This window comes from Sarcophilus harrisii, chromosome 1 (genome assembly GCF_902635505.1).
Source record: "Sarcophilus harrisii chromosome 1, mSarHar1.11, whole genome shotgun sequence".
NCBI lineage: Eukaryota > Metazoa > Chordata > Mammalia > Dasyuromorphia > Dasyuridae > Sarcophilus > Sarcophilus harrisii.
In genome coordinates, this window is record NC_045426.1 from 275,064,983 (window position 1) to 275,091,469 (window position 26,487).

General features: G+C 35.8%; 1 protein-coding gene across 1 annotated transcript in view; it reads right to left on the reverse strand.

Annotated features, from left to right (window-relative positions):
- XYLT1 (xylosyltransferase 1) overlaps positions 1 to 26,487 on the reverse strand; it is a 414,523-nt gene that overhangs the window by 305,633 nt on the left and 82,403 nt on the right. The window contains exon 2 of the mRNA XM_031942799.1: positions 442 to 480. Within this exon, the coding sequence (XP_031798659.1) occupies positions 442 to 480 (39 nt within the window). The remainder of the gene's footprint in view (positions 1 to 441; positions 481 to 26,487) is intronic.

Sequence of the window (26,487 nt, forward strand, 5' to 3'; positions counted from 1 at the left end):
AATAGTCCATTTCTTCCTACTCTACTCCTGAAAACACACCCACAACCACAGATATACACATCCAACAAAGACACATATACATTTATCTACAGTCCGAGATACACACACACACACACACACACACACACACACACACATTACCTTTATGCTTAAGAGTTAAAAAAATTCTAAGGGAGCAGAAGAATGGTTTTAGATTTCTCCTGTGGTTATTTTGATCAAATCAAGAGGATCCACTCTTGTTCCAGAAAAAATCATAAGATTTAAATTTACTTCTGGTAAGATGAGATAATCTTGGAGATCCCCATAGTAAGTTTAGGGTTAGGGTAGGGACACACACACACACACACACACACACACACACACACACACACACACATATACCCTTTAGTGAATAAATAGGTAAGGATTGACCCAAGGTAATATATATAAAAAGGAACTGACCTGTGTCTCCAGGCTGGTAAAGGGACTGGGTGGTGACTCCTAAAAGACAGAAAACAACAAGAAAACATAAAACATTAGAATAATAAAATAAAAATTTTAAGATGTGATAAAACATAAAATAGCACCTGATTTCCTTATTCCCCACCCAAACCTAAAAGGGTTCCCATTTCTTTCTCCACACATTCCAAAATAGAGAGGTATTATATATGTACTGAATGCCCTTCAAGTCCCAAAATATCTGCGAATGAAGTAAGACTTCCCTTTCAGAAGGCACTATCCTCACAGATATACTAAGATCAAGTCAATAGGTGGCCTGTCTACAATTCCTTTGAAATTAGAGGAGAAAAAGAAATAAAGGAGAGAAATAAAGTAGAGGAAGAGCTCTTTGGATAAGTCAAAGTGAGTCTGAGTCCTTGATTACCACAGAAGATAGCACTTTAGGTTTCTGGTTGGAAATGGAAAGGAATAAAGACAACCCAACTACCATCAAGTCCTTGTTCTAGTTAAAGGAAAATTAAATACTTTGTCTTTCATTAGTATTAAAATATTGCGCGCATGCACACACACACACACACACACACACACACACACACACACTTCTCTGACACTTCAAGAACCTATTGGAAAAATCAGCATGAGAAAACAGGACAAAGGAGAAACTAAGCTCTGCTAGTGCTAATGTCTTGGAGGATTGAATTACAGTTTCAATGGGCTAAAACTAAGGTTAGAAAAGGCAAGGGTGACCTTCTCCCTTGCCACCATCCCCTATACACACAAAAGTCAATTGACTGGAAAAGCTTGGTGGTAAATTCTGGGATCATTAAACATTAGCTCTTTTTTGGAGAACAAAAAAGAGAGGAAGGAGCTGATGCCTTACAACAATAAGGTGATGAGATGAGATTCACAAGGGAGGCACTGGATTGAGGATGTAAGGTACACCCATATTTGTGTCTGCACAAGTCTCCTGAGACTTCATCCCTAGCTTCATTGGGCTCAGGGCAAGAAAAGACCTAGACCTATGCTGTCTTCAAAGGTAACTGGGCACTGAACCCATTTTGGATACTTGTCAAACCATTTTTGAGATTTTGCTTCCATTAAATGCTGCTCATCTCCTAGACTGCAGAAGCCCACTGGACCAGTTCATAAACAAGAAGGATTTAGAATGAAATGATGAAACCTAAACTCCTATGGTGAAAAACAAAGCTTTTACGCTGTATGATTATGGGTCAGTGATATCATTTTCCTAATCCTGCTTTCCATGAACATAGGATGGCCAAAAAATTTTGCAAGTTAGTAAGTCCAAACTTTCTTTTCAAGGATGCTTCTGGGGAGAAAGCACAACTTTTAGTTATCAAATTAGTAACTTTTAGCTATGAGTGCTTCTCCCTCCAGAGTTTATACACACACAAACATACACATATGTGTCTATGAATATATGTATGTATAATTTATATATAAAAATAATATGCTGTGTATATTATATAATGCATGTGTGTATATTATATACACATATACATTTTTATAATATGTAATAAATTATACATGCATATGTACTATATATCTATCTACATACATAATATATATACACATATACACTATATACACACAGTGCTATCCCCTAATAGAATATAAGCTCCTTAAGGGCAGTTGCTTTTCCCACCTGTTTAATAAAATGCCTAGCATATAGTAAACATGTAATGGATGCCTGTTAAAATGAGTTGAAGATAATGACTCATTCTTAATTTTCATTTCACTCCAGACATCCTTAACAACTTGAATGATCATTATGAGGCATCAGCTTCCCGTGGGCTGACTTCCTTGAGAAGCTACAGGTAAGGACTTTTCAGCTGTATTGATATAGTTTAGTCTTTTTCCTAGATGCAGTGCCAAGGACTGTCTTTTTCTTTTTTCTACTCAGAAATCAGAACCCCTACCAGCTCTTGGTCAGGGGTGCAAAGCTCATTAAAGAGCATCTGAAGAGCAAAGGACAAAATGATCTATTTAGCTTGTTAATTAAATGGTCAGGAGAAAGATAATATCCTTGCAAGCAGCCACATCATTAGCACTTGGGATTAACTTTCCAACAAAATCTTTCTCTGCACACCCTCTGAAAATACAAAGAACGCTAGTAAAAGCCTCAGCCCCACTGGCCCAAGGTATTCCTGCAGGGTCTCACTTTCTACAACATCCTGCTTAATTAGAAAACCTAACGAAGTAGAACCAGGTCAATGATGCTGTCTATTTAATCCATCACGTCTGTCTAAATTAGAAGTCTTCAGTTTACAGTACAGTAAATTCTTATCTGTCAGATTAGAAGCCCCCAGAGACCAAAGGAAAGTTTTTAGTATACAGAGATGCTGCCATCAATTGCCATTCACTCTACCAAATGCCAGACTAATACATGTGCCAGAAACCATTAAAACAGTTTGGAACAAGGGCAGGCTTCTCTCGGCCATATCTCATAATGACTCAGAAGTGAGAAACACAAAAGAGGAAATAGTGCTACACACACACACACACACACACACACACACACACACACACAGCAACAGTCGACAAATCCAGATGACATTCAAATGCTGATCCTTATGACAAGAAAAGTCATTTTAGGCAGCTACAGGAGGGTGACACAAAGAGGATCATAGGATTTTTTTAGCTGAATAAAATGAAGTGATTTATCCAAGATCTTAGAGCTGAAATTAATAATGGCTGGCATCTATATTGATCTTTTTGGTTTGTAAAGTGATTTGCACTTATTATCTCATTTAATTCTTGTGGCAGCATTAGGAGGTAGGCATTAGAAATATTAATTTCCTATTATCAATGTGAAAACTAAGGTTCAAAAATATTAAATTACTTGTCCCAGGTCATAGAGCCAGTAGCAGAATCTGAACCCAAGCCTCAATATTATCTTGTTCACTTGCTATAGACACATTCCGGATGTATTGTACTGTAGTAAGAGATGATTGTTCTCTTCACGGCTGACTTATCAAGACCTTGGTCTGTCTATGACTTGGATCTCAGCCCTTGTGGCCAGACTATTCTAACTTTGGCAAAACTTCAAGCTTGCAGAATACAGTGCTTGCTTTTGCACATTACCATGGTTACTTGAACAACCACCGGCCAGTTTGCAGGAGCAAAAAGACAAGTTAAGCTACCGGAATACCGTCCTAGCATATACCAAAGAACATTTTTATCAACAAGGAAAAATAACAAAGAATGACATAAGATCATAACTTTAAAAAATATTGTTCTTTGCTTCTTAGTATCTAATTCTTGTAAAAGGAAGTGGCTCCCCAAAATAGCAATTAGGGAACACCATGGTTAAAAGTAAAGTGTTGCCTAATGTACAAAACAAAGGAGATTGCATAAAAAATGAAAAAAAAAGTTAATATATAAATATTGAGTGTACTATGACAGGATGACACAAAAAAGTCAAAGTATTCTGTTCGCATCCTTATTCTCAAAGTTAACCGTTTAAAATAGGAGGCTATGCTTGGGGTTATAGGAGTTGAGTAAGTGAAAAGTGATGGTATTTCACAACTTTTTTTTGTTTTACAAAGCAGGAAAATAGTCTCATTAAATATTTTCCTGCAAGAATACCTCCTTATCAAGGCAATAGACCTTATTTAAACTAAGTTTTTGTTAGGAAAGTATGCAGAGAAGCAAAATAAATGCATTGTAGCTTTTATTTTTTAATTAAATTTTACTTTTTCTTAATACATTAGTCACAACATATATATTTGTTTGCATTTGCTGAGAAAATAAGCATGACTTTGCATTTCCCCTTGGTATTAAGCAATCATTTTAAGCAATATTTTTAGTACAAATCTGATGAAATCTTGACAGAATCCTTTTGAACAGGAGTTCCACATCAAACCTAATTACCTTTGAAATTTGGAGTAAATCACTTCTCTGAGGCTCAATTTCCTCATTTGTAAGGTGTTTGGATATAAGATCCTTTTCAGCTCTAAATCTTATGCAATGAAAAACTAACATAAAACCTTCTCCAATTCTGAATCCACAGATTAGTGATGAAAAGGACCTCAAAAATCATTTTGTTGGGGCAGCTAGATGGTGCAGTGGATAGAGCACCAGCCCTGAAATCAGGAAGACCTGAGTTCAAATTTGACCTTAGACACTTACACTTCCTAGCTCTGTGACCCTGGGCAAGTCACTTAACCCCAATTACCACAGCAAAAAAATAAAAAAAAATTAAATTTGTTTATCCCTTTCCTTTTGCTACTGAGAAAACATGAGACCATATGATTCAACCAAAGTCACAGAACAAGGAAATAGCAGAATTAAAACTTAGATCTCTATTTCTAAGTCTTCTTGGATTATAGTTCTCAGTATACCAACTTTTCCCTCTACCAACCTACCCTTTAAAGCTGACAGGGGTTCCCTCCTCATCTGATAATAGACCAGTGCTATTATCATCCATAGTCTAATTGATATTATATTTATCCAGATATCATGTTTGTCTTACGTTGTTCTGCTAAATTATGAACTCCTTGAGAGCAGGAATCCTTTTTCATTTTTACCTTTGTACCTCCTCTAGGACCCACTAAGATCACTACATGTAGTTCATACTTAATATATGTCATTGAATTCAATACTTTATGTTTTTTTTTCTAGAAATAAGTTAGCTGGCTCAAGAAAGTTCATTTTTCAAGTTTTCCAAGTTCCTTCTCCAGATACTCCCTGTAGTATTGTTATCATTATTCTATCTTTTTTCAGTTGTACCCAACTCTCCATGACCTCATTTGGGGTTTTTCCTTCTCCAGCTCACTTTACAGATGAGAAAACTGAGGCAAACAGGATTAAATGATTTGCCCAAGGGCATAAAGCTAGCACACATCTGAGGTCACATCTGAACTCAGAACTCTGAACTTCAGGCTCTGCAATCTATCCACTGTGTCACGAAGCTGCCTAAGTATTCCCTGTAGCTGGTAACAATTCAGAGAATGTTGGTTTTTCCTTACTTTGCCAATATCAGACTCTGGAACTGGACTCATGTGTGTGTGTGTGTGTGTGTGTGTGTGTGTGTGAGATGGGGGTAAAAAACAGAAGAGAAAAAACAAGAAAACACTACAAATATTTCCAGTCCAAACTATATTGTGAGTCTTTCTACCACAGACTTTCCTTAGAACATCGGAAGCCAGAAATGGGAGGGATAAGATTGGAGGAAGAGAACAAAGAAGAGAAAGAGAAAAAGCTTGTTTCTTCACAATTATAAGTTTTAAGACAAGCAGTAAGGCATAGTGAATAGTGGCTTCCTGCTTCTGAGTCAGCAAGATCTAGGTGCAGTTTTCCACTCTGACACATTCTCAATGCCTCAGGCAACTTTCTAAGTAAGACTGATCGAGAATAGTTGTAGATCTGCCCTGGAACAGGGAGTTTTCTTTCTTTCTTTCTTTTTAACCTGGAAAATCCTTACATAGATAAAAATAATGGTCTATTTAAGAAAAAAAAAAAAAAAAAAAAAAACCATCTCCACCCAAACTCTAAAAGGACAGATATCTTAATATATTCTGGAAAGCAATTTGGAACTATGTCCCAAAAGTTATTAAATCAGGCAAATTTTCTTTATTCTGAAATTAGGCATATACTCCCAAATGATAAAAAAAAAAAAAAAAAAAAAGAAGAAGAAAACAACCCATATACAAAAAAAAAAAAATCTTTATAACAGCACTAACAAAAATCTGGAAACAAAGTGAGTGTTCCACAATTGGGAAATGGCTGGAAAAATTATGATATATGAAGATAATAGAATATTATTTTGCCTTAAGATAACAATAGGTATGGATTCAGAAAACCTTAAAAGATTTGTATTAACTCATGCAGAAGTTTAGAAGTGATACAAAATGAAGTGAGTAGTACCAAGAAAAGTCTATATAAGATGATGGCAAAATTTTAAAGGAAAAGGACTTGGATGAGTATAATTAGGACTCTAGAGAACTGAAGAGTACTTCTCACCTTTTGGTGGAGATTTAATGAATTGTATGTGTAGAATGAGGCATATATTTCCAGAAATAATATTACAATACAAATTTGTTTTGCTTGACTTTAATTTAATTGTAAGTGAGGACTTTTAGTGGAGAAAAGGGGAATGTATGCGAAAGAGTAATTTTCTAAAGAAAAATAGGTGAGAAAGGAAAAGAATGACCAATGAGACATTTAAAAACACAGAGGAGACCAGAAGGAAATTCAGAGAGGATATAGACAAGCAAGACAACATCACTACTACCATGTTAAATGCACTACATTTAAGAGACTATGGATTCGTGGTTTCATGTATAATCCCTATTTTCTGGCCTTTGTGTATGGAAATGTTTATATTTATTGATTATTTTCTAGTTCATAATAAAAAATAATTATAAAAATAGAAGGAAGAATTTTTAATGGGAAAAGTTTTTTAAAGTGGTAAGCATCTGCAGTAGATTCATGGTATCTGTCCAAGGAAATACTACAGAAAGAGATTTAATCTGGATAGTAAAGAAATGGTAGCTAAGTCAAAATGCTAAGGCAAACATCAAAATACATTTCAGAGTATTAAAAGTACGCATTTATACATTCATTTCAAAAGCAAGATTCTCTTATGTAATTAATACTTTCAAAAGCTGAGATATTTCTATACCTCCAACTTTGTAAAAATATAACAATATAACATAGAGATATTTACAGATATTCTTGAGAATGTTTTCTTTCTTTATAGATTAAGAAGCTGAGTAGGCCCAGAGAGGGAATTAATTAGTGACAAAGTCTAGGTTTTTTTTTTTCCCCATTAGATCACAAGTTGCTTTTTGTCTTGCAGATCCTAAACTTAATTCTTCCAGATTAAGGAGTGGACATTTTCTATTTCTGCCTTATCCCTAATTCCACCACCTCCACCTGTATCTCTTCTCAGTTCTCCACACACTCACTCACCAAATGTTGTTCTACCAGAGGATGACCATCTCTACTTGTCCTGATCTCCTATTTTGATCTTGGACTCAAATGGTCCCAGAGGAGAAACTGAGGCTGGTGATTTTGCACAGCCCTCCCTTGATTACATCCAATTTACCTCCCTATTGTGATGGTCCTCTTCAAGAACAAAGGGCAAATAACAATTGTTTTACTCATAGTGTTTAGCTATGGACAATAATTTAAAAGTTATTTCCGTAATGTTGTTGTTGATATTATTCAGTCATATCTGACCTATTTGGAGTTTTCTTGGCAAAGATACTGAACTAGTTTGCTATTTCCTTCTTCAGCTCATTTTACAGAGTAGGAAACTGAGGCAAACAGATTTAAGTGATTAGACCAGGGTCACACAGCTAGGAAGTATCTGAGATCATATTTGAACTCAGGTCTTCCTACTCCAGGCTTGGCACTCTATCCACAGTATCACCTCCCTGCACTAGTCCCATAATGAGCTATATTTAAATTTCCTTGCCTTTTTACTTTACCCTACCCTGGAACGCAGCTTCTTTTAAAGTTCTAATTTGATTCTCATCAAGCAATAAAGTCTTTTTTTTAAATTTATTTAATAGCCTTTTATTTAAAGGTTATATGCATGGGTAACTTTACAGCATTAACAATTGCCAAACCTCTTGTTCCAATTTTTCAACTCTTATCCCCCCACCCCCTCCCCTAGATGGCAGGATGACCAGTAGATGTTAAATACATTAAAATATAAATTAGATACACAATAAGTATACATGATCAAACCGTTATTTTGCTGTACAAAAAGAATCAGACTTTGAAATATTGTACAATTCAAACAATAAAGTCTTAACCAGAAGACATTAGGATGTCCCTTCTGCTTCTATGGAATTTCACAAGATTTGCATCTGAAGGGAAAGGGACCTGTATGTGCACGAATGTTTGTGGCAGCCCTCTTTGTAGTGGCTAGAAACTGGAAACTGAATGGATGCCCATCAGTTGGAGAATGGCTGAATAAATTGTGGTATATGAATATTATGGAATATTATTGTTCTGTAAGAAATGACCAACAGGATGATTTCAGAAAGGCCTGGAGAGACTTACACGAACTGATGCTGAGTGAAATGAGCAGGACCAGGAGATCATTATATACTTCAACAACAATACTATATGATGACCAGTTCTGATTGACCTGGCCATCCTCAGCAAGGAGATCAACCAAATCATTTCCAATAGAGCAGTAATGAACTGAACCAGCTACGCCTAGAGAAAGAACTCTGGGAGATGACTAAAAACCATTACATTGAATTCCCAATCCCTATATTTATGCCCACCCGCATTTTTGATTTCCTTCACAAGCTAATTGTACAATATTTCAGAGTCTGATTCTTTTTGTACAGCAAAACAATGGTTTGGTCATGTATACTTATTGTGTATCTAATTTATATTTTAATATATTTAACATCTACTGGTCATCCTGCCATCTGGGGGGGGTGGGGTAAGAGGTGAAAAATTGGAACAAGAGGTTTGGCAATTGTTAATGCTGTAAAGTTACCCATGCAGATAACCTGTAAATAAAAGGCTATTAAATAATAAAAAAAAAGATTTGTATCTGAGTTGCTGCCAACTTGAGAAAAGGTAGACCATATATCTCAAGTCTGAATGGCTGAGAATACTGATTGGTGGATTCCCTGTGCCTCCTCAAGGATCAAGGAATTCCTTCTTAATAGATATTTCTTGGGTCTCAGGTAAGGCTGCTTGGGAATATCAGGCAAGGGAAGCACCACAAAACACATACCTTGCTTGCCTTCAACAACTCCTAACAAAGGTCAGAGTGGACTGAGGAGAAAGTATAAACTTTCTCCATAAAGGGTACAGAGGAGCAAACTCTAAGTGCATGAGAGAAATGGTGCCAAGTGAATTGGGTTCCTAAGAAATTCTTTTCATATAAAAAGTCAGAGAGACCACAAGTTTAGTTTGCTGTTCTGAATTCATTTCAAATTTCTTAGCATAGATGAAACCATAACCCAGCTCTAAGCAAGACAGCCTCAGAATAAAGAAAATCAGTGAACCCAGTATTTTCTGTACACAATGAAACTACACAGAATATAGAGTAGATAACCAACACAAAGAAATAATCAAAGAAATGTTAGTTTAATTCTTCCTACATTAAAGCTTCAAATTAGAAAGTAGTAAGCTAAAACAACCATTGACTCATGTGTCCTTAAATGGTTTTATATAAAAAATAATAGAAAAAGGAACTTGATTTCTGATTTCACTGGTATAGGGAGCCATATTAGGAAATTCCTTCTCTGAATGCAGGTCTGCATCTTCACTATAATTTGAATTTGGAGAGCTGCCTAGAGCACTGAGAGATTAAGTGATTTGACTATGGAATCACATCACAGATATGTTAGGGAGGAAACTTGAATTCAGGTTTTTCTAACTACCAGACCAGCTCCCCATAAACTTTTTTTTTCTTAAAATTAAAAAAAAATGCTATTTTATTGAAGTTCCCAACATTTGCAAGGGCCACTATATCCTACTAAATGATTAAGAACCTGAAAAATTGAGTCACTTTTATTCAAGATAACTAAATTCAACTGGGTAATCAAATTTATAACAACTCATCTTTAAACATTATAAACTGCTTTAATCATAACAACCTTTGAGGCAGGAAGCACATACATTAATTATTTCACCTATTTTTCCCTACATGGAAACTGAGGAAGATCTAACAATATTTGTAAAGCCCTTAGCACTATGCCTGGCACATCATAGGTACTATATAAATGTTTATTACCTTTCCTCCTTATATAATTTGCCAATAGTATTTATAGTATTTATATATAGTACTTATAGTGTTTATATTTATATTTATATTACATATAGGATTTATGGGAAATGATAGAGATGGGAATTGAACTCTGGTCTTATATCTCCAATTCTGGTACTCTTTTCATGAGCTACACTGTCAGTGTGTCCCTAGAGGCAAGACTTCATCCTCTGAAATTACTCTTCTTATTTATGTGGCCCAGATCGGGTGCCTTTACAGAGCTCAGAAGTAATAAACAACACAGACCCATGCCAAGTAGGAAATGAAAACTCAGCATGCAGATTGCCTCTGGGAGAACCACCAACACACAAGATGAGCAAAAACCAAGCTCCTCTACCTCCATTAGTTGAATTCTGCTAGAATGTTGGGTGGTCGTGCTGAGTGCTGAACTTAAGAAAAAAAGGCCTACAGCCAAGATCATGGGCCACAACTTCATTTGGGTCTCTCATCTGGAGGATGTGAGTGGCCAACCAAGCCCCATCATTAGCTGCTCAAAAGCCCAGCTTCATCTATCATTTTGGCACCCAAGCTCTTGCTGTGGTTGCCAAAATGGCAGGTGGCCCAGCCAATCTTACAGACACACTGGTGTCCACATTGCAGGCTACTGCCAAAGGTCCACAGACCATTTTCTGCTCCAAGGCTTCTGAATCTAACAGAGATTTGGTTCTATTGAGAAGATGTCTGGAGTACAGGATTCATGACTTGAATGGCCTCCATAACAAGTCTTATCACCATAAATCTCAGGGAAATAATTTCAGAAATAATTTCATTCAAGCTATGCCTGAAGAGAAACCTCCTCAACAAAATCCTTAAGATATAGTTTCCAACCTCAACTTGGTGTCTTCCAATTATAACATACTTCTTCCTGAGGAAACCCATTCCATTTTTTTTCCATAACTCTAATTGACGGACATTTTTCCTTATGATGAAACCCTATGAAATATACATATATAATTTCTAATTCTTCCCTCTAGGACCAAGAAGGGTGAAGTCAATTCTTCTTACAAAACACAGTCCCCCAAATAAATGAGGATTACTAGTATGTCTTCTCTAATCTTTCTATTTTATAGACCAAATAATCTCATTTCCTTCAAATGGACTGAAAAGTAAGCCCCTAATTCTAACTTCCCTCAGACACTCCTTCTGAGAAGGTTGGCTTTGAATCAAGATAGCTTATAAAATGCTGTATTTTAAACATTACATATTACCCTCAGCTGAAAATAGCTAAGAGGAAAATTAGGTTTCAATGAGGTTCTGAGCACTTTCTAGCAGCCCAACAAACTCTTGATTCAAGTCATTGGAACAGGAAAAAGGAATGATAAAGTAGAGATATTATTGCAAAGGCAGAGAGAAATACCTAAGAAAAATGCCACTTCTGACCAAAAAATGTCAGAGGTTGGAGAAGAAAAGAAGGTCTTCACTATGAATGAGATTAGACAAAAAAATTGAAATGTCAGAGAGGAGGGAAAATAAAAATACATCCCTTCCTCAATTCTTCCTTCACCATTATCACCAAATATCTATCATATTCTTTCCATTTAAATTATAGAATCTTTCATTGAGTCTGTCACATTGACAGTTTTCTACAACACAAATTTTCCCTCTACTTCCCTCCTTAAAGAAAAAGGAAGAAAAGATTAGATTGTAAAACTACCCAGTAAAAGGAACAAAGAAACTCAGGTTATTTTTGAAGACCTAAATTTTCAACTCTTTTTATGTTTATTAAGTCCCTACTATGTGCTCAGTAACTTCTCCAGCTGTAATTCTGGTAGAGGATCAAGGCAAAGGGGCAGCAATATACACAAGGGAGGAGAAAGGAAGAGTAAGAAAGAGGTTGGAAGAACAGGAAGGAGCTACTCGAATTAACTGCTCTCTTGCTTCCTGTCTGGGGCATGTGACATAGCTGCTAAGGAATAGGACTGCTGTTTGCTCTAAGCCCCTATCCTCCCGTACCCCTGGCATCTGAGCTGGCCAGGTCTTCACAAACGTGTCCGAAGCTCCAAGTCCCATGCTTATTCTGGACAAGGGAGCCTCCTTCCTGTCTCGACAGGAAGATGGAAATAAAAGTCCAGTCTGGGATAAGAGCATCCTGTAACTCACTCACAAAGCCACAGCTGGGGGGTGAGGGGGGTAGATGGGGGAAAGCAGAGAATGAAGGAGAGGGGAACATTTATTCTGTACAATAAGCTCCTTTTATGAATGAATAGCAGGTTTCTCCTAAACTCCACATCAATGGCTTTGTTTCTGAAACTAATAATTCTACATCCAGAAAGCCAAATTTAACAGACCTTGTGCCAAGGTCACATAAGATCCTGAGAGACCCTGGGAGGCTGATAGTCACAATTCTCCATGAGACTAACACACTGTGGTTTGTGCTGCCAGGCTGGCATGAAGGATACAATGATCTTCTTTTTAAACTTTTTTTTTAAGTCTATGCAATATATTAAAAAAAAAAAAAAAACAAGTACTATAAGTCCCAAATATCAAGTTATCAGATTTAATTTAAAAAATTACTTTAAGGATCTTTTTTAGGGTCTTGAAAGTTCTTTTCTATTGGGCTTTACTGAAGCACAGAGGTGCAGGAGAGGATGAGAAGAGGCTGAAATTAAAGTTTAGCATGTCAGAGTTTAAAGTCTCTTGATGAACTAATCCATCTTAATTCTGGCTGAATGGTCATTGATTATTAATGGAGCATCTGGCTTAGTAGGTGCTTTAAAAATTCAGTGCAGTGCCTTATACTTGATTTGAAACAGAGGTACTAGATTCATACTCTTACCACATACTTCCTTCCATCTGGGACTCATTTTCCTCATCTATTAAAAAAGGGACATTTTGGGCTACATGATCTCTTAAGTGTCTTTCAGTCAGTCAGTCAGCAAGCACTATTAAACGCTTTATGCATGCCAGATTTTGTGACAATCATTGGGTATACAAAGAAATTACAATCCCTTGCTTTTAAAGTTTGCTTTTAAGAAACTCACACTCTTAATAGGGGAGAGCAATATGTAAAATACCTTTTCTACAAGACATATATAGTGTAAATGGAAGGCAATTTCAGAGGGAAGGTATTAGCAATGAATTTTCAGCAGGATGTGGGATTTTACCTGGATTTTAAAGTAACCAGGAAACAGAGCATTCTAGGAATAAAGAGGACAGTTGGGGAAAAGGCAATGATGTGATAGTGTTCAAAACCCAGCAAAGTAGGCCAGTGTCACTGAATTTATAGAATGTATGGAAAGAAAGTCAAGTATAAGAAGACTGGAAAATTAGGAAGGGGGCTAGTTATATGATTATAGGTCACATTTATAGAGAGCTCATTGTATTATGGAGCTGCTATGGTAGATATAAAGAAGGGGAAGATATGCTTCTTGTCATCAAAGAGCTTATATCCTGATAATTAGGACCTAATACCAACAAGAGATGAATAAGGAATTCGTTGAAACAAGGTCAATAACTGTTCAACTTACTATAAAATCTTTGTTTTTGCTTTTCTTGTTTCCCCAGCACTTATCACAGGCTTCAGGGAATAGAGTACATCTCATCCCCAAACAAAAAAAAAATTAAACTGGATTCAATAAAACTAAAATCTTTTTGAGTTAGAAAAGAATGACAAGAGGGTCTGCTCCCACACCTCCCTCGATATGGAAGCCATGTGGATCACTCTACCCCAAGGAAAGAACTTCATTCTTCCCACATTTCACTATAGGTCTTGAGAGACAATTGAGAAAATGTTAAGCTTGCTTCTGGAACTTCCCTTTCCCCAAAACAAGACAGGAGCCCTTACTGAAATGATGGGCTCCAGTAAAAAGAATAGACCACCACCAATTGGTCACCTATCTCCAATCTGTTGCCATGGCTTATAAGTGCCGCCTCCATCCAGAAGATCTTTCATCCCTGTTCTCTTCTCACCACTCACACAAGTCAAGGCTTTCATCATCTCTCATCTGAAACTACTGCGATAGCTACTACTTGGCTCAAGAAGCTTCAGTGGTTCTCTATTGTTTTTAATGATAAAATTCCAACTCTTTTTGACATTGAAAGTCCTTCACATTATGATCCCAACTGCTCTTTCCAGGCAGATCTCACATGTCTTGCCCACCTAATGCACTCTACATTCCAGGCAAACAATCCTACTTTTTCTCCCCCATCTCTGATATTTCATTATGCAAGTGAGCAATGCTAGAAATGCTTTTCCTTCTCCCCTCTACATTCCTTTACTTCCTTCAAAGTACAACTCAAGAACTTCTCTGTATAGACCTTTCTTAATCTTTATAGGTGAGTGTCTTCCCTCCTCCAATTATTTTGCACGTATTCTGTATCTGTTTTGTCTGCTCGTCTCTATGCATGTTATACTCTCCCCTGCCCCAGTGAAAGCCTTCAAGGGCCATGTCACCTTGTTTGTAGAACTTGGCACAGTGTTTTATACACAAAGAGGTGCTCAATAAGTAATAAGTTTGACGCATAAACTTTCTGATTGCTCTTCGCTTATCCTAGACATGAGCCAGAACTCAGTCTAAGCTTTGCCAGAAACATTAGAATGGAGGAGTAATGCTTCTAACAGACAAACTAAACAAAAAAAGGACTTCTTTGTGAAAATCACGTCAAGATGTATTTCTGAACTGTGAAGGGACTAGGGAAGATGAACAGAGTATATACCCTCTAGTCAACATTATATCTTGTTTCTGGAGTAAAACTTTACCCAAAAGGGAGAAAATAGGGTGCTTGTTCTGATTTCACATGCTAACTGTGTTTACATGTTGACAGCATTTCTCTGGGACAATTATCTTATTACTAGTGCACCAAATCTCTTCAATCTTTTCAACACAGTTTACAGCTGCAGCTTTCAAAAATTAAGGCTAATTAAGACCCTGTTCTCATCAGGTATGATAAGATCCTCACACATTTTTAATATAAGCAAAGTAATTTGATGTGTATCTGTGGGATTCAAGGTCATAAGTTAAATAGAAAGATGACAACTCTGTCACTTAACAAGGCTAAGATCACCCAATGGAGGAACAAAGGATTTCACTAGACTGGATCCTCTTAAAGGGGGAGGTCCACATAGTTATCAAGTGAAAAAGGGCTCACCAGGTTGCCTGTGAATTTAGAATTCCAGGCAGCTCATGACATTAATTCAGGGGAAAGAAGACATTTTGGTTTAAGTAATTCAGGTGAATTTTACTTCCTTTCAGACTTCATTTCTGCTGTGCAGACCAATCACAAGAGGAGAAGCCTGAATACATAAAAGGCAGGGGTGAACTAGAGTCAGTTCTAACTAGATTTCTTGCAAAAAGCCAAAGGTTAAATTCACAGTGTGAACATTTACACCTCAGAAATTAGTAAATGCTATAAGTCAGAACTCGATAATGCAGATTAAGCTTAAAAGTATTTTTGTGGGCTATTTTCCCCCAGAAAGATAATAGTTATATACTTACCAGCACATCTCTACCTAAAGATATGTTTTCCAACCCAATATTGGACGTATAGATACTGTGATTGTCTTAATACAAGACAATTCACTGGAAGGCTGCAGATGCAGTATTTGCAATGTTACTGTTGGCATAAAACACAGCAGTTGAGATCAAATATCCTCCGATTATGTTTCCCATTATCTCGTTAGCTGCTATATATCACTTGCATCTTGGATCATTCATTATTATTTTTTTAAACCACAAGAAGACATACAGTCCCTAAAGAGTAGTTGTGGAATCTGGATTTACAATTCAGTATCTCAAATCTTATGCTTTTCAGAAAAACTGAAGGCCTCAGGCAGACTCCTGAAACAGGTAAGTTAGATTAGTATACTTGGATTCAAATTTTGAGTTCAAATCTTCCCTCAGAAACTTACTAATTGTGCAGCTCTGAATAACTTATTTAATATATGTCAGGATGAGTTTCCCTATTCTGTAAAATGGACAATAACAGAACCTGCCTTATAGGGTTGTGAAGACAGCCTGAAATAATATTTGTAAAGCATTTTGCAACTCTTAAAATGCTTTGTAAATAGCTATTACTTAAGTAGTTCTAGATGTATTTTCAGTGGTGAAGATGGTGATGGATTCTCCACAGGACTGAAGGATATTCTAAAGTCCTAGAGACTGTGCTAATGTTTTAAAAGAGGGTTGAATGTTATTTTTATTTAATCATAGCTTTTGGTCAAGATTGATACTTGGCTATCAGAGAAGAATATAAAAAGGGAGTAAATAAAACCAGTGTTTTCATGTAAATTGTCCATATATTCTAAATTCCACCCAAAATGACCCTCATATGTGATTTTATAATAACAACAAGAATGATGATGATAATAATAATAATAATAATATAATGATGAAGATAGGTAAATAGAAAAAAAATTAAATAACCCTCTCAAATTTACAAAATGTTTTTGCAAATACCTCATTATTTACCCTTACTACAATCCTGTGAGCTAGGAGTCATTATTATTTCTACTTTACTTGTGAGAAAACTGAGGCAGATAGAGGTTAATGACATGCTCCAAATCACAGAGATAGTGTCTGAAGCAAGATCTGAATTCTCATTTTCTTGATTCCAGGTCCTGTTTTTTATCCATTCCATCGTCACCATGTCTTTGCACTTCCAAATTTTTGTCAAAGCTATGTATTCTCCACATGCCTGGAACACTAACTTTGACATGTTAAAATGCCCAGGCAACTTCAAGGCTCAATTCTCTAAGAATTGCATAAGCCTTCAATTTCCACAGAATTATGTTAAAAAAAAATCAAAATCAGAAAAATGAAATTGAAGACAAGAAATGAAACCTAAAAGTTAGGCTGATGTGGAACAAAAGGAAATGAAATGAATAGGGGGAAGCCTTAAATGAGAAGAAGAAACACACTACTGATGAATTTAGAAAGGGTACATATACACCCAAGGTAAAAATATATATAAATAAGGATCACTGAACTATGGGCAATGGGAGTTGTGATTAAGAGAGAGACTGTCAAAATGATCATTTGCTGGGAAAATAGGACTAAATAAGATGAACTCTAATGGAATATGTAATCAGGGGTGGGGACTTATGGTCACTTAGAGGATTTAGGTGCTTCAGATAGGCTGTAACCTCTGTAGTACCCAACCAATGGGGGAACAGAGGAGGAACTCTGATTTCAGGAAAGAGAATGAAAAGCTATGCTTTTGCCCTTTAAGGATGAGCCTACTATTTTAAATAACCACTCTTAAGAGAATATAAAATAAAATCTTTCCTGGATTCATCAGCAAATCAGTGGAATACTTCTTTCTTATGCTTCAAGGTCTATCTCCAAAATGAAGACTTGCCCCCAAGGTATTTATTAGTAAAACCCTAAAGATTTTGCATTTACTTGTCTATATATATTGGTTGGGTACTACAGAGGAAAGACTTGCATGTGAGATCACATCTGAGTTGATCCTTGAAGATAAGCTAGGGATTTTAAAAGAGAAGAGTAAGGAGAATATACATTTCAGGAATGAAAAAAATTAGATCCTGGGTAAAAACGCAGTATTGCAAGGGGCTGCATGTTGATTTTGAAGAAGTAGTAGACTGATTTGAATAGAATGTAGAAATGGTGAATAGGAAATAAGTATCGGTTTATAGGCAGGCGCTAGTCTATTGAGAACCAAAAATGTCAGGCTAAGAAGTTTCGAATTTTAACATAGAGGGAATAGGGAGCCAAGGAAGGTTTTTAAGAAGAATAATGAGTGACAGACTTGGCCTTTAAGACAATTATTATAGCTGTGCAACAGATGAATTGGAGAAGGGACAGGCTAGAAAGAGGGAAAAAACTGAGATGAATTAGGTGTGCTGGATAAGTAAGTAGAGAGAAAGGAATGAATATGAGGTAAAGTTGTAGAGAAAGAATTAATTAGACTTGGCAACTAATCATGCCCTTAGGATGGATGCCAACTTCAGGCAGTACGAAGGAGAAGGAAGAGTCAAAGTAGTGAACCTCTCTGAAGCTTTTTCTGTTATCTCCAAGGGAAAGTGATTTTTCTTTCCTCAAATTTTTCAGAGCATTTTGTCTAGACTCCTCTTGGACATTTAGTTTATTCAGTTCAGTTATCTATCTGTGCATTCTTTTTATCCACCACTGTTAAATTGTTAACTCCTTAGGAAAAGTGACTTTTTCTTATTTAATCTTACTATCTTTCAACAACTGGATTTTCTCTCCTAGCACAAACCACTTTTAAATGGCTCTTGAGTTTTTTCCCAGTATAATGAACAAAAATTAACTCTATTCTACCCTTGCTTGACTATTTGAGCTCAACCAGCTCAACCAATTACCCAAATTACTAATTAACAAGGTGGCAAATTTACAAAGTTGGATTGTGATAACCCAGATTACTGGAAGTTCTCAAAGAATTCATTTATATATTCATTTATTCATCAAGAATTTAGTTAGTAGATACAACTCACCAAAAACCATTCTAGGAATCCAGGCAACAATGAAAATAATCTCATTTTAATGAGAGGCTGACTTATAGGCATCATGGATGAAGAGATGGCATTCAAATCCTGCCTCAGACACAATCTAGCCATATGACTCTGGACAAGTCATTTAGGCTACCTAAGGGAAAACTCCCTTAGTTTTTCCATCTGTAAAATTCAGGGGATTTGATGGCTTCTACTAAACAAAAATAAGCTGTACAAGATTAGCATCAGGAATCTATCATACATAGCCTCAATTTCAAATTCTGTGTTAAGATGACTAGAGTAAGACAGAAAGCTAGATTTCAAAGACTCTTATTTGCTAGTCTTCCTATATTGGAAGTTGTACTTTGAATCACACTGCTCAAATTATATTTGCACAGCTTTTACATAACTCACGCTTAATACACCTTTGAAAACCAACTCAGTGAACCACTGCTTTAAGGATTTTCAAATGAGTTTCAAGTAATTTCTATTCCCCACTTTTAGGCATCATAACACATCCCACATAATATAAGCTATAACATGATGGCTGCATGCATACACGCAAAGCTTCACAAATTATTAAGTCCCTATTATTGCTACAGACAAAGAAAAAACAAGAGTTGATACATAGCCATATATTAGAGTCTCATCAAAAGTATTTCTCATACTAGAAAAAAGGGATGGGGATGGTAGAAGGGAGAATGGCCCAATTTTTTAAAATGCCAATTTGGAAACAGATACTGGCATTGTTTATGATAAACACTAAATTCATCTGTTGACTGAAATAAACTAAAGGCTGAATACCCACAGACAAAAGAGATCAAATAGATTGTTTCAGTGGCCACAGAGATACTGCTCAGCATCAGGAAATTTATTGATTACATTTTTTAAGTTCTCTATTATATCATAAGACAAATATTTTTGTCTTTGTGTTCAAAGGAAACATCTCAGAGATTCCTGGGGCAATTGAATATGAGTTATGAACCTTTGTTCTAAAGCTTCCAGCAGCAGTAAGCAGAATTTACTAACTTTGGGGAAATTAATAAAAAATAGACCTTGTAAATCTCAAAATCCACACACTCAGTGAAATCTGTAAAGCGCTGACTAACTACTGAATTTTAGTTTTACCACTAAGCTCTGCTCCAAAGAAACACTGAACATCCAGGGCTTGATCCCATCAAATACATTCTGACCCTCTCCTGCTGGACATTGTTGCCACCAGCACAAACTGTTTGACACTAAATTCCCAAGCTTCTACTCATCACAACCCTTACCATCATATTGTGTGATATTATTTCAGAACATCCAACATTAGCCACTTAGCTCAGACTGTTGAATTCTATCAATATCTTCCACAGAGGGAAAATTATTGCCAGTGTCCTGAGTGGCTGCAGAAATAACTTTACCCAGAAAACAGGTCTAACAAAGATCTCAACTTGTCAGGAGGAAAGACTGCCTTTTATTTCTTCAACCCATCAACTATAGTCTTCTTTAAAGGACAACAAATGGAAGCAATGGTGCCAATCTTGCCCTTTGAGAAAGCCTAAACTTGATTCACTGAATAGTGATTCAAGATGGTAAGAAAAGAAAATGAATTCTGCTACCAGTAACCAAAAAATTTATAAAAATGTAGGAACCCAAAAACAAGAACTTTGTACATAGTAACAGCAATATTGTTTGATGATCAGCTATGATTGACTTAGCTCTTCTTAACAATATTAATGAACAGAGACAACTCCAAAAGACTCATGATGATAAATACTATCCACATCCAAACAAAGGAAGTGATGGAGTCTGAATGCAGATCAAAGCATACTATTTTCATTTTCTTTGTATTTTTCATGTTTTTTACTTTTATTCTTTTCTTTTTTCTCAGCACGATTAATATAGAAATATATTTTGCATGATTGCATATGTATAACCCACATCAGATTGCTTGCTGTCCTGTGGAGGGAAGAAGAAAAATTTGGAATTTAAAATATTATAAGAAATAAATGTTGAAAATTGTTTTTACACAAAATTGGAAGTAGTAAAACACTATTTATATTTTTTAAAAATAGGATCCCAAATTTAATGTATGTAATTAGCATCTACAGAACAGCTTCCTAACTTCTCTTCTACTAAACTGCAAGGTCCAAGAGAGCAAGGACTTTCTCTTATTTAAAATTTGTCTCTCTCTCACTCCCTTGCTAGGCACAGACTTCCACAGCCTTCATGTAATCATCGGATCACTATTCCTAATCGTATGTCTACTCCGACAACTTTTACCACTTCACATCCACTCACCACTTTGGCTTTGAAGCCTCTCCCTGATACTGACCCTTCATAGACGGAGTATGACTATTCCTATATGTGTCTATTTATATTGTGTCTAATACACAACAGGTATGTATAACAATTGTTTGTTGAATGAATGAATGAGCATTACCATTTTGTTTCATCTTTTAATTTTTTCCTTCAAATCTTCCTTTGAGATTCACTTTAACCAGAATTTAGCAGAAAAAATGCTGGAGTGTAAAAGGGGAGTCTGTAATTTCTCCTACAATTCATCCTTCTCCAACAATAAGAGCTACCAATAGCCCTATCCAATAGAATCAAAGAACTCATAGGAGGGATATCAAAAGATGATCATTGAAACCAATGAATTATCGTTGTACATTTTACAGATGAAAAAACTTTGACCCTGAGAAATTAAATGATTTGATCATGGCCAGTACACTGAACCCATCATGCATTAGTACCACAAACAAATGTTTACCTGCTCACTTCTCAAGAAATAAATACATATCTTTGCTTTCAAGGGAATTTTGCAAAGTAAATCATTTTCAATGAAAATAATTATTTCAACTATTCTGTAAAACTTTATTTCTGTTCTAACAAGTTTGCTTTAAATAGAACATTCTGTGCATGGAAATCTACTTTGGGTATCCACCTGGCAGACAGGGCTTAATTCAGACAGACTTCTACTTTAATATGAGTTCTTCATGGCTTACTGTGGAAAATCTTTGTTAAAAATCAATTGGACTTCTAGAAAGGGGCCCTATGTTAATAATGGAGGTAATCCAGTCAAGCGGTTGGGACTTTTTTTTTTTGGCCAAGCTCTAATAAAACAGTTCTTTTGTATTTTACAATCCTCAAAGCCCTGAATGAACTCTAATTAATTTTCACTATGCTGCATGTAACTTTTATAATTGATATCATCTCTATTTTTCAGGTGAAAGAAATGAAGAGCCTTTTCCTAGATCTTATAGATTAGGCTAGGATTGCAACTCTAGCATCCTTCTGATTATTCATTGGGTAGGGAACCCAATGGGCCATGCCTCTGACTAAAAAGCCACTTCCCAAAATAAATCTTGCTAACCTTGCTCACCATAATGACTATATATAGATGAAAACTCAGAAGAGTTCTGGGTTTCTGGCAGCAGCTTCAGAAATCCATTCTAAATGGCTAATTTCAAAACATAGTCTGCAAAATTCTACAGGCAAATTTTGGTTTAAACAAACAAATAAGCAAAAGAATGAATAATGTGTGTATGTGTGTGGGGAGGAAGATTGAGGGGGACAGAAATCACTACATTTCACCAATGGATTGTCAAAGTGTAGAAATGCCTCCAAGTTCCCAGGGGAAACTTTTACTATATGAAAATTAGAGCTTGCCTCGGGAAAAAGTTGGAGAGAAAATAAACAGAGAACAAGGGAGCAGCCAAAGACGACACGGTATCCAGCCACAACAAGTCTCCTTGATGAGTTACAGATTGCTGGGAGGCTACAGAGAGCAGCAACTAGCCAATCACAAACCAATGGCAGGCTCTGATGGAATGCTTGCCTAGGTGTTTGCAGTATTCTGAATTTTCACTAACTTGGGAATAATGTTGTTTGTGAGTAGCAGAAATAAAAGCTTATCTACAAAATAGAAATAATGGACTAAGTAATTACTAAGGTCCCTTCCAGATCTGATACTTTGGGAGTCTGTGATCTCCCAGTTTGAGCACAAGACAGAGGCCATCAGGGATTCCATTCCCTGGGAGCCATATAAAATTACCAATATTAGATAGTATGATTGGGGGGGGGGAGAGTGGAAAAGAGGGAGGTTGGAATCACAACACCAAAGATCAAATTCCAAATCAGAAATTTTTTACCTATGTCACCTTGGTCAAGTCATTAACATCTATGCCTTAGTTTCCTCATTAGAAGAACTAGGGATTAGAATACAAGACATATAAGGTCCTTTCCAGCTTTAAGTCTATGATTCTAAGAACTCTAACACTAGACTATGGGACAGGAAAGCTTGTATGGCATGAACCATTTTCTTCTATCAATTCACAGACAATTTGCTAGTCTAAACTGGTCCTAATTATCACACAAAATCACCATGCTGTTCTTAAGACAAATTATAAGTACCACAAGAATTTCACTGTCAAAGATGGATTTTGATGATGCTGTTTATTAATTTTTTTACAGCATATAAGATACATCATTTCAGATTTTAGTAGTCACCAGAGAAGTTCAAAGAACTGGCTTATTGAATGGTAAACAGAGTTCTTCTGTCTAGTCTCAATCCATACCTGAGAGGTTTCTGTAGATCTAGTGTAAGGGAAGGAGGGGAAAATAGTGGGGAGGGAGGGATGAAACCATTGAACAATGTAAGTTAGAAGGCCTAAGGTAATATCCTAGACCTGACACTTCCTACTTCTGTGATCATGAGTGAATCATTTAACCTTTTAGGTATTGATGTTCTCATTAAAAAAAAAATGCGAGTGAAAGCTGTCATACTCAATACACAAAAGACTGGATGAGAGATATACCTTCTAAACCCTAAAGCCTCAGAGAGATCTAAGTTCTTGTCACTAGTATTCCTGCCTGGAAGAAATAATCCTGCCAACAATAACAACTACTTGCAAGCAAAAAAATTTCTTTAATAAAAAGAGGCAACTGTTCTTCCACTCAGGTTAACCAAGAGCATGGAAGGAGATGCTACAAGAAGGTACCTGTTTACAGGAACATAAATGGAGAACTATCTGCTTTCCCATTTACGTCTATCCATGTCATCCATGTGGGTATCCACATATCTATGACAGTAAGAGAGAAAGGGAATGAAACAATCATTTATTAAGTGCTTGCTATATAGAAGCATTGTGTTAAATGGTGTATCAATATTATCTCATTTGATTCTCACAACAACCATGAGAAATAAATGTTCCATTTATAGTTGAAGAAACTGAGACAGACAGAGGTTAGATTACTTGACCAGGATAACATATTTAATATGAACATGAGGCTGGAGGTCTTCTTACCTCTAGGTTCAGTTCTGTATTCACTATACCATTTTACCTGCCCATGAAATGAATCCAGAAGAGAATTAATATTTTTACAAGGTTATTTGGGAATAACACTATTGGATACAACATAGGGTAGAATATCAGTCATTTCTTTACTATGATCACTGAAGGAAGGTCAAGGATTTGAATATTAAGAAAAGAATTATTTAGTTAAATGTTGGGGCCTTTAATTAATAAAATAAAGAACTGAAGAATTTCAAGGATTTGAAAAGACTGAAAAAGATATCTTAAAAACAAAATATCTCCATCTTGGCAAAGACAACTGATCCACTAGATACCCATCTAGAATCTGAGCCCTGGGATTAAAAATTTATGTTAGACTACAAACTCTACAAGGGCAGAAAATATGGCTTATTATTCTTTCTGAACCTGACAGCATACATCAAAATATATGTAGGAAAGGGTCAATAAATAACAGTTGAATTGATGAACATTAAAAAAGATGTCAACTAAAATTCTCAATGTGCTATAGCTACATGCCAAATCCAAGGAAACAATGTTTTCTTTGCTTCCTACTTGGCTTGAGAGAGTTAATTTGGAACATTTTCATTATTAGACCTTTGATGGGGCAGTTAGGTGGCTAGAATGATAGAATGCCAGTCCTGCTCACTTTATAGATGAAGAAACTGAGAAAAAGTGACTTGTTCAGAGTAGTAAACATCTGAGGCTAGATTTGAACTTAAGAGAACTGGACCTATAGCCAGGGGAACCTATCACTGTGTCATTGAACCTGGATTTAAAGCCAGGTGCTCTGACTCTAAATACAGTGATCTTTCCATTGCATTACATATTATAGAAGTATGACTGTAAATGTGCCATTATACTCTTCTGAAATAATAGCTCACATTTATTTATAAAGGGCTTTATAGGTCACAAATTCTGCAAAGTATATTAAAAACATTATCTTAATTTATTCTCACAGCTCTGTCAAATACCCATTTTTCAGATGAGGAAACAAGCTTAAGGGATTAAGGGACTTTCCCAGAGTCACATCACTGAAGTGGAATATGTAATACGTACTCAGGTTTTTTGGACTCTAAAGTCCATCACTTAGAAAACCAAGAGGTGAGCTTAAAGAGATGAATGGCTTTGAATATGGTACATGAAGTTCTGGGGGAAAAAAAAAGATCTGTGTTTCATGCCTATCTTACAGACTTTGACACCACCTCTATGTAAAGAATGGCTAAATTGTTCAGTTTATTAATAATAAACTAACTGTCTCTTTGATCTCTCTCATAAGCCATGGCTAAAAATAAATCAATCTGAACTTGACAGTGAGGTGGCAGGAGCTGCTATCATTTTGCAAGCATTAGCTCTGCAGGGAAAAATCATAATGATTTAGGGTTAATGTAAAGTCTGTTCAAGTGTAGATATTGAAGAAAGACCTAAGGCCTGGGGAGAGTTAGAATGTTATGTTTCCCAAATGCATCTGTTAAGTGAGACATAAAGAGTATTACTTAACAGACATATCTGGGGGAAAAAAACCCTGCAGATTAAAGTATGAGAGAAATATGGTTAGAGAGCAGTTTTTATAAAGAATTTTAGTTAACCTAAGCTTTGCTTTTGAACACACACTATCTGATCATATATATTATGACATATAAAAGTCTGAATTTGAGTAATAACAGAGAGGTAAATGACATTTCCAAAGCCTTTCTTTCAATAAGTAGATTCCTTCTTAAGGCAAGGAAGAATTTATTTACAGATCATTAAAAACCTGACAGGTAAATAAAAGATGAATAGGAATAGAGATTTGAACTTAAAGTTACTACCAAAGGAAAGCAATCAGAAATAAAAATATGCCATACCATACCTTAAATGAAAATGAAACTAAACAGGATTCGCTTTACAAGTCTTATTTATACACATAGAGGCAGCAAGATGTCACAGTGATTAGGGTGTCAGACTTCCTGTGTTCAGATCTGGCCTAAAAACTAACTATGGGACCCTGTTTAAATCACTTAATTGTTTGCCTCAATTTCTTCATCTGTAAAATGAGCTGGAGAAATAAATGGCCAACTACGCTAATATCTTTGTCAAGAAAACCCCAAATGATGTCACCCAGAATTAGACATGACTGAAACAACTGAATGACAACAAATGAACATGCAACTTCTCTGAACCATAGATTCCTCAACTTTTTAAAGTCTTGATGTCTTTATTAGGTGAAGATAATTGAGCCTATGGAATCTCACTTATACAGTTATATGAGGAGTTGTACATAAAGTGTTTTCATACTATATGACACTATAGAAATATTAGTTATTATTGATATAATCATTATTGATGATATATAATCAATATGTTGATTGATATATATCATTATTGAAATAATATGTTATTAGTTGCCAATTTCACAAAATAAGGTATTTTTCTATATGCCATGTAAGAAACCAGAACATACTAGTCAAAGCTGAATGAGAAGGGAGTTAAACTCTCTGAGTCTCTATAAATGAGAGAATTAGACTTGATTATCTCTAAAATTGTTCATAGCTCCCTCTGTTCTAAATTGTCAAAATCAAATCTATTCCTTC